The sequence below is a fragment of the Heterodontus francisci genome, chromosome 34 (genome assembly GCF_036365525.1).
Source record: "Heterodontus francisci isolate sHetFra1 chromosome 34, sHetFra1.hap1, whole genome shotgun sequence".
Classification (NCBI taxonomy): Eukaryota; Metazoa; Chordata; class Chondrichthyes; order Heterodontiformes; family Heterodontidae; genus Heterodontus; species Heterodontus francisci.
Window position 1 is genome coordinate 44,138,892 of NC_090404.1, and position 12,772 is coordinate 44,151,663.

Genomic DNA, 12,772 nt, shown 5'->3' on the forward strand with positions numbered 1-12,772 from the left:
AACCCAATTTTCATTGTCTTTTATTTAACCATGTGCTAATCTGAAACTTGCTTTTCACGCGTTTGCTTTCGGACAGAGCTGTTCATTATTCTGCCATTCACACTCTCTCTGGACAAATGCTTTGTTTGTTACTAGAACTGTTAGCACTCCCTTTGCCTTTTGCTCCTTGACATCTTTGTCATTTAATCACTCCCGCCCTCTGCCCTATCACAGACCTTCCCTTTTGTTATTCCTCTCCCTCTCAACTTTCACTTGCTCAAAATTTTTACATTTCATCAGAACTGGCAAAGGGTAGACAGGTCATCGAGCTGAAACATTGCTGCTGTTCAATATTCAGTGTATTAACACCTAATTTGTACTAATGCTTTGTCTTTCAACACACCATTAACATATTGTTTGCCTTTGCTCCGTGACCTTTTGGTCAGCTATGCGGCCTGGTCCAATCTAGACCTCCTTTGTTACCTCTTGCCCCACCCCCATCTCACTTGCTTATAACCTGTGACTTTTCTAATATTTGTCAGTTCCGATGAAGGGTCACTGACCCGAAACGTTAACTCTGCTTCTCTTTCCACAGATGCTGCCAGACCTGCTGAGTGGTTCCAGCATTTCTTGTTTTTATTTTATATTAGAGCTGAAACATTAACTCTGTTTCTTTCTCCACAGATGCTGTCAGACCTGCTGAGTGTTTCCAATATTTTCTGTTTTTATTTCAGATTTCCAGCATCTGCAGTATTTTGTTTCTATTCCCTTTGCTTTTGTTGGGCTCTGTTGCTTATTTTGACGACTTTTCGTCTGAATAGACCACATGTTTGGGGGGAACAAGAAGGAAAGAATGTTCAGTAGAAACTAGATTGTCTGAATTTCTGTCCAGATCTGACTCGATTCATCAGGACGTGAATATCATCGGCCTTTGAAGGTGGAAGGAGAAATGTTTGTCTGTTCTGCCTGTGGGAAAAGATTTCAAACATCAGTGTGACTAGAAAAGCACCGAGAGACACACACACCCGAGTGAGAGTGTTCCAGTGACTGACTGTGGAAAGAGTTTTAACCAGTTACACAGCCTGAAAAAATATTGCACTATTCACAGTGGGGCAAAACCATACATGTATTCTGTGTGTGGACAAGAATTCAATTGATCATCCAACTTGGAGCGATATGAGGACAGAAACACCATGGAGAAACCGTGGAAATGTGGGGACTGTGGGAAGGGATTCAATTACCCATCCCAGCTGGAAGCTCATCGTCGCACTCACACTGGGGAGAGGCCATTCACCTGCTGTGTGTGCGAGAAGGGATTCACTCACTCATCTGACCTGCAGAAACACCAGAGCGTTCACACTGGGGCGAGACCGTTCACCTGCTCAGAGTGTGGGAAGGGATTCACTCGGTCATCCACCCTGCTGAGACACCAGCAAGTTCACACTGGGGAGAGGCTGTTCACCTGTTCCGAGTGTGGGAAGAGATTTGCTCAGTCATCTGATCTGCTGACACACCAGCGGGTTCACACTGGGGGGAGGCCGTTCACCTGCTCAGGCTGTGGCAACAGATTCACTCATTCATCCACCCTGCTGAGGCACCAGCGAGTTCACACTGGGGAGAAGCCGTTCACCTGCTCTGAGTGTGGGAAGGGATTCACTCAGTCAACTACCCTGCTGGCACACCAGACAGTTCACACCGGGGAGAGGCCATTCACCTGCTCTGAGTGTGGGAAGGGATTCACCCGTTCATGCCACCTGCTGAGACACCAGCGAATTCACAAGTGACTGCAGGGGTTGAATTCTGCTGTTAATCACATCTAGGACTGAACGATGTTCATTCTGATGTTTAAAGAAAGATCTGCATGGATACTGCACCTTCCACTACCTCAGGACATGCTAAAGTGCTTTACATCCAATGAAGTACAATTGGAGTGTAGTCACTGTTGTAATGTAGTAAATACAACAGCCAATTGCACACAGCAAACTCTCTGGAGTGGGAATTGAACCCACAACCTTCTGACTCAGAGGACAATGGTACCAACTGAGCCGCAGTCAGGGTTCATTTCTGTTGATGTGAACTGGTGTTAGGACCACTGGACCCTGTAACATGATTATGTCTTATAGATTGTGGTTTTTGTTTGTAAGTTCAAGATGAAATCCAGGAGGTCAGCTGACCTCACCTCCATTCTGCAAAAGGTTACCAGAGCAACAGAGGGAACAGATCAAAGACTGTTTTCTGAAGAACAGAGTCTGCAGCACTAACACCTGAAGAACTATGGGTTTCACCCTCCCAGACTTCTGGGTTGTAAAACAAGGAGTCAGACATTGAGAACATACAAATGAACCGGCAGGTGGTAACAGCTGGGGGCAATGGAAAGGCCAAGTAGCTTTGTGAAACTAGACTTCCGGTCTTTGCATTTTGGAGAAGAGCAATCAACTATTGAATTCTAGGACCAGATAAATTTAACCGACTTTCTGGAGAAAAACAGGCTGTAATGAAAGAACCATCAGATTGTGGCTTCAGGCAGGCTGTAAGAAGAGAACCCATTGGGGTGAGGCCTCAAGGGAAGCTGTAAGAGAAGGTGCCCAGCAGGGGCAGCTCAAGAGAGACAGAGAGAGTGAACGCCTGCTCTCTGAAGATATACAGTGAAAGGCTGTGGAAACTTGAACCTGTTTTTTGAGAGTTGAAAGTTGTAGAAGAGTATAAGGGCTTACAGGATCAGTAGAAATCACATTATCCACTAATGTCCAAGTGAAAAGTGCTTGGAAAAGTTAACAAAGGAAAATATTGTTTTCTTTTTGAAAAGTCTGGGAGATCCAGCTTATTACAATGGGGAGGAATTTGGGACTTTTAACCACAAAGGATTTCATCATCAAAAAACAGAGAGTCGGGATAAATGGGTCTTTTTCTGGCTGGCAAGATGTAGAAGCAGTCTGGGTAGAAATAAGAAATAGTAAGGGAAAGAAGTCCCTGGTGGGAGTAATCTATAGGTCCCCAAACAGTAGTTCTGCATTGGGGCACAGTATAAACCAGGAAATACTGGGGGCTTGTAAGAAAGGTATGGCAATAATCATGGGTAGTTTTAATATGCATATAGACTGGATTAATCACATTGGCAAGGGTAGCCTTGAGGGCGAGTTCATTGAGTGTATTAGAAATTGTTTGTTTTTTGGAGCAAATGTTGTGGAAGCAAGCAGGGAGCAGGGTATTCTAGATTTGGTATTGTATAATGAGGTGGAATTAATTAATGATCTCCATAGTTAAGGATCCTCTAGGGAAGAGTGATCATAGCATGCTAGAATTTCAAATTCAGTTTGAGGGCGAGAAACTGGAGTCCCACACTGGCGTTCTGGAGTTAACCAAAGGTAATTACCTAGGCATGAGGACAGATTTGGTCCTAGTGGACTGGGCAGGAAGACTGAAAGGTAGGACAGTTGATGAGCAGTGGCAGATGTTTAAGGAGATATTCAATTTCTCCCAACTAAAATATATTCCAGAGAGGAAGAAATATTCTAAGAGGGGGAAAAAACATCCATGGCTAAGCAAGGAAGTTAAGGATAACATAAAGACAAAAGCTACGGCATACTATATTGCAAAGGCCAGTGGCAGGCTGGAAGATTGGGAAACATTTAAAGATCAACAAAGGGTTACTAAAAAAAAAAATAAAAAGAGCAAAGGTAAATTATGAAAGAAAACTAGCGCAAAATATAAAAACGGATAGCAAAAGCTTCTATAAGTATATAAAAGGGAAGAGAGTAGCTAAAGTGAATGTTGGTCCTTTGGAGGATGAGACAGGTGAGTTAATAGAGGGGAACACAGAAATGGCAGAGAGACTAAATCAGTATTTTGCCTCAGTTTTCACGATGGAGGACACTAGTACCATCCCAATCGTAATAGGAAATGCAGAGCTTATAGAAAGGGAGGAACTTAGAAAAATCATCAGTAGGAGAAAAAGTACTGATCAAACTATTGGGATTGAAGGCAGACAATGGCCTACATTCGAGGGTGTTAAAGGAAGTGGCAGCGGAGATAGTGGATCCATTGGTTATAATATTCCAAAATTCCCTGGATGCAGGAAAGGTTCCAGTGGATTGGAAAAAAGCTAATATAATGCCCTTATTCAAAAAGGGAGTGAAGCAGAAAGTAGGAAACTATGGACCAGTTAGTTTAACATCTGTCGTTGGGAAATTGTTAGAATCCATTATTAAGGAAGTAATAACAGGACATTTAGAAAGTCAAAACGCAATCCATCAGAGTCAGCATGGTTTTATGAAGGGTAAATCGTGTTTGACTAATTTGCTAGAGTTCTTCGAAGCTGTAACAAGTAAAGTAGGTAATGGGGATCCTGTAGATGTAGTATATCTGGACTTCCAGAAGGCATTTGATAAGGTGCTGCACAAAAGGTTAATACACAAGGTAAGATCACATGGGGTTAGGGGCAATTTATTAGCTTGGATAGAGGATTGGCTAACCAACAGAAAACAGAGAGTCGGGATAAATGGGTCTTTTTCTGGCTGGCAAGATATAACTAGGGTGTCACAGGGTTCGGTCCTCGGGGCCCCAACTATTTACAATCTATATGAATGACTTGAATGTAGGGATAGAAGGTACTATAGCCAAATTTGCAGATGACACTAAAATAGGTGGGATAGTAAGTTACAATAAAGAAATAAGAAATTTACAAATGGATATGGATAGGTTAGGTGAATGGGCCAAAATTTGACAGATGGAGTTTGACGTGGATAAGTGTGAGGTTATCCATTTTGGTCAGAAGAATAGAAAGGCAAATTATTATCGAAATGGAGAGAAATTTCATAGTGCTTCAGTGCAGAGGGATCTGGGTGTCCTCATGCATGAATCGCTGAAAACTAGTATGCATGTACAGCAGATAATAAGGAAGGCAAATGGAATGCGAGACTGCACCTGGAGTATTGCGTACAGTTTTGATCCCCTTACTTGAGGAGGGATGTAGTTGCATTGGAGGCAGTTCAGAGGAGGTTCACTGAATAGATTCCTGAGATGAGGGGTTTGTCTTATGAAGAGAGATTAAGCAGTTTAGAAGAATGAGAGGAGATCTAATTGAGGTATATAAGATGATTAAGGGGTTTGACAAAGTAGACGTAGAGAGGATGTTTCCTCTGGTGTGGCAATCTAGAACGAGAGGTCATAGTTTTAGGATAAGGGGTAGCAGATGTAAAACTGAGATGAGGAGAAATTACTTCTTTCAAAGAGTTGTGAGTCTGTGGAATTCACTACCTCAGAGTGTGGTGGATGCCGGGACATTGAGTAAATTTAAGGAGGAGATGGACATTTTTGATTAGTAATGGGTTGAAGGGTTATGGAGAACGGGCAGGAAAGTGGAGTTGAGGCCGAGATGAGATCAGCCATGATCGTATTGAATGGCGCAGCAGGCTCGAGGGGCTGAATTACCTACTCCTGCTCCTAGTTCTTATGTTCTTAAAAGGACTGTGTAATGTATCAGTGTGGTGTGAGGTATTCAAGTGTTGAATAAGTAAAGAAAATACCTTTGATTGTAATTTGGGGTATCAGCTATTTACAAAGTGTATTTAGTTAATTGAGGATTTCTTTTAGTTTAGTTTAGTTCATAACAAAAGACTTAAAATGTGAAATCTTGTGAAATTTGTTAAATTGGTCCAGGGGATCCTATCTGTTTAACATTAATGATTTCTGAGGTCGTAACAAGTGGAAAGTGGGATTAAGCTGAAAACCTCTTTTTCAGCTGACACAGACACAATGGGCTGAATGGCCTCCTTCTGTACTGTAAATTTTCTATGTTTCTATTCTGAGAGTTGAGATTTGTTTCTGCCGATATTAATAACCTTATACCTTGGCTGGAGTTTAATATTCTAGATAAATGTCAAATAAATTAGGTTTGTTTTAAACACACTGTTGTAGATTTGTTGTCTTTCCCACCTGAGTGTTTCGAGTCACCTGGCTGGAGCTCAGAAAGCTCCAGGATCATATCTGGGGGAGGATCATATGGCAGGAACAGACCTTCAGCCTGAACACAGTCCTTCAGGATCACACTGAGAGGGACAAACGGCACTTTGGTCTTCACTGATAGCAAAGTCCCCGTGTGGGTTAATCCTGAGGCCTGTAAGAAATGTGTCCCAGCTGTTGTCTTCCATGGTTCAGAGATCCTGGGTATGGAACAGAAGGCTCCTTTACAACTGTGAATGCTGGAAACGTGCTGTCAAATCAGAGATTGGTGTGAAACTGAGATCTGAATAATACCTGACCTCCTGAACTGTCTTACATTGAACCAAGTTTGGTAACAAGATGGATTCTGTTTCCAGGAGAATAGAGACAAATATCACCCACAACTGAGGGAGACAAAAGCAGTCATTGGCGAATCTGGGATCTCTTTGGAAAACACAATCAGCATCTCCTTCCATTCCTTACTCCCTCACGTACTTATCTAGCCTCCCCTTAAATGTACCTCTGCTGTTCACCTCAACTACTCCCTGCGGAAGCATGTTTCACAATCTTCCCTCTCTTTGTGTAAAGAAGTTTCTTCTGAATTCTCTATTGGATTTATCGGTGACTATCTGATATTTATCACCACTAGTTTTGGAATCGCCCTCAAGCGGAAAAGCTTTTCTCTACGTCCGCCCTGTAGAACCTTTTAATAATCTTAAAGACCTCGATCAGATAACCCATTGACGATCTCCTTTAACTGAAGAAAAGAGCTCCAGTCTGTTCAGCCTTTCCTGATAACTATATCTTCTTAGTTTATGACCAACATTGCAAATCTTCTTCGCACCTTTCCCAGTGCCTCCATCTCCTTGTTACAATATGGAGACCATAACTGTTCACAGTTCTCCAAGTGTAGTCTAACCAAGGATGAAAACAAGTTTAACATAACTTCACTTCTATCCTTCTAGAAATGATCCCCAGTTTCTGATTTGCTTCTTAATAAGACCTTATTAATCTGTGTTGCTACTTTAATTGGTCTGTGTATCTGGACCCTCGATCCCTTTGCTCCTTTCCCCATTTAGACTCTTTTATTTTCCAAGTAGTCTGTGGCCTCCTTATTCTTCCTACCAAAATACACACCATCTCATACCTCTTCTTCTTTGGTCTCCTTGTCTCAAGAGACAATGGGTAAGCGCCTGGAGGTGGTCAGTGGTGTGTGGAGCAGCGCCTGGAGTGGCTATAAAGGCCAATACTAGAGTGACAGACTCTTCCACAGGCACTGCAGATAAAATTGGTTGTCAGGGCTGTTACACAGTTGGCTCTCTCCTTGCGCTTCTGTCTTTTTTCCTGCCAACTGCTCTTCGACTCGCCACTCTTAGCCCCGACTTTATGGCTGTCCGCCAGTTCTGGCAATCACTGGCAGCTGACTCCCATGACTTGTGATCAATGTCACGTGACTTCATGTCGCGTTTGCAGATGTTGTTAAAGTGGAGACATGGATGGCCGGTGGGTCTGATACCAGTGACGAGCTCGCTGTACAATGTGTCCTTGGGGATCCTGCCATCTTCCAAGTGGCTCACATGGCCAAGCCATCTCAAGCGCCGCTGGCTCAGTCGGGTGTATGTGCTGGGGATGTTGGCTGCCTCAAGGACTTCTGTGTTGGAGATGCGGTCCTGCCACCTGATGCCGAGGATTCTCCAGAGGCAGCGAAGATCGAATGGGTTGAGATATCGCTCTTGGCTGACATACGTTGTCCAGACCTTGCTGCCGTAGAGCAAGGTACTGGGGACACAGGCTTGATACACTCGGACTTTTGTGTTCCGTGTCAGTGCTCCATTTTCCCACACCCTCTTGGCCAGTCTGGACATAGCAACGAACGCCTTTCCCTTGTGCTTGTTGATTTCTACATCAAGAGACGGTTACTGGTGATAGTTGAGCCTAGGTCGGTGAACTCTTGAACCACTTCCAGAGCGTGGTCGCCGATATTGATGGATGGAGCATTTCTGATGTCCTGTCCCCTGATGTTCGTTTTCTTGAGGCTGCTGATTAGGCCAAATTCATTGCAGGCAGCCTCAATCCTTACTTACTTATATTAAAATTAATATGCCAATTACAATCCCATTCTGCAAGTTTACTAATATCGTGCATTTTTAAAGTTTTCCTCAGGAGTAACTCCATCTCCCAATTTGGTGTCAGCCACAAATTTTGAAATTGTACTTCCAATTCCCTAGTCTAAATTCTTTATGTAAATGGTGAATAATAACAGTGATCCCAGCACTGATCCCTGTGGCACATCACTTCCCACCTTCTTCCAGTCAGAGTAGCTACCCTTAACCCCTACTCTCTGTTTGTGTCACCGGACTAGTAATCCAGAGCCCAGGCTAATGCTCTGCTGACATGGGTTTGACACCCACCGCGGCAGCTGGTGAAATTTGAATTCAATTGATAAATCTGGAATTAAAACCATGCTCGTCTCATGGTGACCATGAAACCATTGTTGATGGTTGCAAAAACTCATCCGGTTCACTAATGTTATTGAGGGAAGAAAATCTGTTGTCCGTCCCTGTTCTGGCCTACATGTGACTCTAGACCCACAGCAATATGGTTGATTTTTAAAATGCCCTCTGAAATGGCCTAGCACGCCACCCAGTTCAAGGGCAATGAGGGATGGGCAATAAATGCTGGCCAAGTCAGCATCGCCTATATGAATAAAAATAAAATCTGCAAGGTGTCCAAGATCAGGCTGGAATCAAATGGTTCCAGTCATGGAAGGAGTGTTAAACAGCCTGTGAATCCTTCCACTAATTCACACTGTTCTCCAAGGGAAGAATTCAAAGAGAAACAATCACTGCACAGTGTTATTTCCTGAAATAATCCCTGCTGTCTGTCCTCAATGAATTCATTTCAGTAACAAATGTTGAAATGTTTGCTCCACGCACACAGGGTTTCATCTGTTTAAAACCACAACAGAAAAGGACCAGTTTGATCCTGGAGTTTGAAAGAAATCAGGTTTCAAAATAATGCAGAGTTTTAGCCAATGAGGGAGATCCATCTCAGCCCCGCCCCCATTCTCCCCGATTGGTTGGAGGGCTACCATCCTGCTCATACAATATAATATAACATAAAAGCGAGAAATGCTGGAACCACTCAGCAGGTCTGGCAGCAACTGTGGAAAGAGAAGCAGAGTTAACGTTTCGGGTCAGTGACCCTTCATCCACAGATGCTGCCAGACCTGCTGAGTGGTTCCAGCATTTCTTGTTTTTATTTCAGATTTCCAGCATCCGCAGTATTTTGTTTTTACCATCCTGCTCAGTCGTCCTGCCCCGCCCCTCTCTTCCTATTGGTCCGGAGCTGCCGTCAATCAGCCGGGCATTGTGAGGTGTGAAGGGAGCGGGTTAATAAACCCCGGGAGAGCGGCTCCAGGGGTGACCCCGGCCGGAAAGTACAGTTTAAGTGGCAAACTCCAGGAAGAACAGCAAGAGTTCAGAACTCTCAGGGAGCGTCTGTAAATGGAGAAGAGATGGAGACTGGAGAGGGAACGTCTGTAAATTACAGAGGAGCGGTAAACAGTAAGAAAGATGGTACCAGATCTCTGGAGGATATTGACAGACTGGTGCAATGAGCAGATACATGGCAGGTGAAATTTAATGCAGAAAAATATAATATATAAAGTAATGTACTGTGGAAGGAAGAATGAGGAGAGGCGATATAAACTAAACAGCACAATTTTAAACAGAGTGTCGGATCAGAGACACCTGGGGGTGCCTGTACACAAATCATTGATAAATTAATCAAGCTGTTTAAGCACAGACCAGATCCTTGGCTTTATAAATAGAAGCCTAGAGTACAGAGGCAAGGAGGTTCTGTTAAACCTTTATAAATCACTAGTTAGATCTCAGCTGGAGTATTGTGTCCAGTTCTGGGCACTAGACTTTAGAAAAGAGTCAAGACCTTGGAGAGGGTGCAGAGGAGATTTACTAGAATGATACCAGGGATGAGGGGTTTCAGTTCTCTGGAGAGGCTGGAGAAACTGGGATTGCTCTCCTGAGAGAAAGAAGGTTAAGGGGAGATTTAATAGACATGTTCAAAATGATGAGGGATTTTCATTGAGTAGAGAGGGAGACACTGTTTCCACTGGCAGGAGGGTCAGTAACCAGAGGACAAAGATTTAAAATAATTGGCCAATAAAGCTAGTGGGAGGAGATGAGGAGAAATGTTTTTAGGCAGCGAGTTGGTCTGATCTGGACTATGCTGCCTGAAAGACTGGAGGAAGCAGATTCAATAATAACTTTCAAAAGGTAATTAGATAAAAACTTTAGAGGGAAAATTTCCCAAGGCTATGTGGAAAGTGTACGGGAATGAGACTAATTAGGCAGTTCTTTCAGAGAGCCAGCACAGACATGATGGACCGAATGGCCTCCCCCTCTGCTATGTGATTATATGAAAGGTCGAGGATCAGGAAGCATCTGCATAAGAAGGAGAAATGGAGAGTGTTCAGTGCCCATCACCAGAACTGGGAGATGTTACAATGGACAGGGAGGGCCAGAGTGTCGGAGGAGGGGGAGAGAGCATGTACACACAGACAGAGTCAGCACCTCCCGGAGAGGAGAGAGAGGGGAACCAGTGAGTGTAGAACTGAACAAAAACAGAGCACCTTCAGGGGAGGAGAGAGAGGGCAGCCAGTGAGTGTAGAACTGAACCCAGCCAGAGTCAGCACCTTCAGGGGAGGAGAGAGAGAGGAACCAGTGAGTGTAGAACTGAACACAAACACAGTCAGCACCTTCATGGGAGGAGAGAGAGGGGAACCAGTGAGTGGAGAAATGAACCCAGCCAGAGTCAGCTGTTGCGCACACAGGAGCAAGGATGAAATATGAAGTGAAGTTGAGCAGTTATGAACTATAAAAATAAATGGGTGAGTTAATCTCCAAAACATGGACACATTGCTGCAGACAAGATTAGGTAGGGGTCAGGTGATACTCCTTCTGTAATACAAAATACATCTGGGCTGTTGGAGACCAAAACCCATCATCACATCTGGTCCAGCCGTGGGAGACATTAAAATGGGAAACAGGCAATTCAAAGTAAAGCAGCTCCTATCTTTAACAATTGAGTTATCAAAGACCCTGGCAGAGTGGGAGACTGGATTTAAAAGCTAAAATAATAGGTGGGACCTAACACCACGGTATCATGATGAACCATCTTCAAACCCCATTTTTAACAATGGTGCATATTCAAAGAAATTGCATGAACCGTACAGGGGTGAACATTCTTTGGTCTCATGACCACACCAAGCTGAGAAGACTTTTTTAAAAGAGAGAGATAGAGAGAGACTGAAGGCCATACTTCCAGCCAGAGAAGCTCTGAGGCTGACCAGCCAAGCAAAGGTGCCCTGCCCACAAAAACAGTTTCGAACCATCTTTGAACAACTGAGGCAGAGAGAAATTGCAAGGTGACGTTGAATTCCCCATCAGCAGAAGTAACCCAGAAGTCTGCAACACTTTAACAGTTCAAGACTACAAACATCCAGGCCTGCACCTTTGAAAATATTTTCCCACGGAGACAATTTGACAGGTTTTTGTAAAGCACAACACTCTTACATCATACGGGTTTTAACTGTATCTTATTTTTCTTTTATGTTGTGGGAGAACTCAATCACCACATGAGGAAACTCAGGTACAGGTAAATGATCATTTCTTCAAGCTTATGCAAGAAGAGTCCACCTCGGGTAGTCCTAAATAGTGCTCTGATATCACACACAAAGACACAGACTTATATACTGTTCTTCTCACGAAATATGATCAAACAATGGGTGATTGTCCATACACTCTAATGAATACACCGTTCTAGTCTTTATCAGGACCCACTCCAGATGTCTCTAGTCTGAGGCCATTATCTCTGTTTCATATTAGTCAAACATGCCATATTTGTAAAGTCTGTACGGATCCCAGTTATCAACCTTCACTTCCTCATCCGGCCTTTGCCTCCTAACAGCTTGTCCATTTCTTTCTCATCCCGACTTAATTATATTCTCTTGAGTTACCCTTCTAATACCTTGCTTAATTCTGTTTTACGTAACTTGGACTTTAACTGCATCTTACCTTTTCCTTTCTATCTATCTATCTATCCTTGTGTGTGTTTCTGATTGTGAATGCGTGAGTGGGTGAAGGTTGTGAACAATTCACATATTGTGGAAAAGATAATATCTTTCTTTCTTTAAAGCTATGAGAAAACCTGTCGTTGGTCTGTTTATTTGACCCTTAAACAGTGGCTTAAACACTAGTTTAACAAAAGCGCTCTCTGTTTTCAGTTGGGAGGTGAAAATTGGAAGCCAGTCACCCCATTTCCTACCTGTCTGTAATAGGAGACTGATTGTTATGTATCCAGGTTTGCTGATGATAGAGTTAGGTGGGAAAGTAAGCAGTGAGGAGGACACAAACAGGCTGCAGAGGGATATAGACTAGTTGGATGAGCGGGCAAGAACATGGCAGATGGAATACAATGTGGTAAAGTGTGAGGTCATCCACTTTGATAGGAAAAAATAAAATAAATATTCATAGATTTTTTTCTGAATGGTGAGAGACTGAGAAATGTTTGCATTCAGAGGGAATGGTGTCCTCGTACACGAATCACAGAAAGTTAACATGCAGGTACAGCTAGCAATTAGGAAGGCAATTGGTATGTTAGCTTTTGTTACAAACAGATTGGAGGATAAAAGTAAAGAAGTCTTACTACAATTATACAGGACATTAGTGAGGCCCCACCTGGAGTACAGTGTGCAGTTTTGGTCACCTTACCTAAGGAGGGACAAATTTGCCCTTGAGGGAATGCAACAGAAGTTCACTAGTCTGTGTCCTGG

General features: G+C 43.3%; 1 protein-coding gene across 6 annotated transcripts in view; it reads left to right on the forward strand.

Moving 5' to 3' along the window:
- Positions 1-5,832, forward strand: part of LOC137349430 (zinc finger protein 154-like) — a 32,128-nt gene extending 26,296 nt beyond the window's left edge. For all 6 annotated transcript variants that reach the window (XM_068014946.1, XM_068014947.1, XM_068014944.1 and 3 more), the window contains exon 4: positions 872-5,832. In XM_068014946.1, the coding sequence (XP_067871047.1) occupies positions 1,173-1,763 (591 nt within the window). In that variant the 5' untranslated portion in view covers positions 872-1,172 and the 3' untranslated portion in view covers positions 1,764-5,832. The remainder of the gene's footprint in view (positions 1-871) is intronic.
- Positions 5,833-12,772: the final 6,940 nt, after the last annotated feature.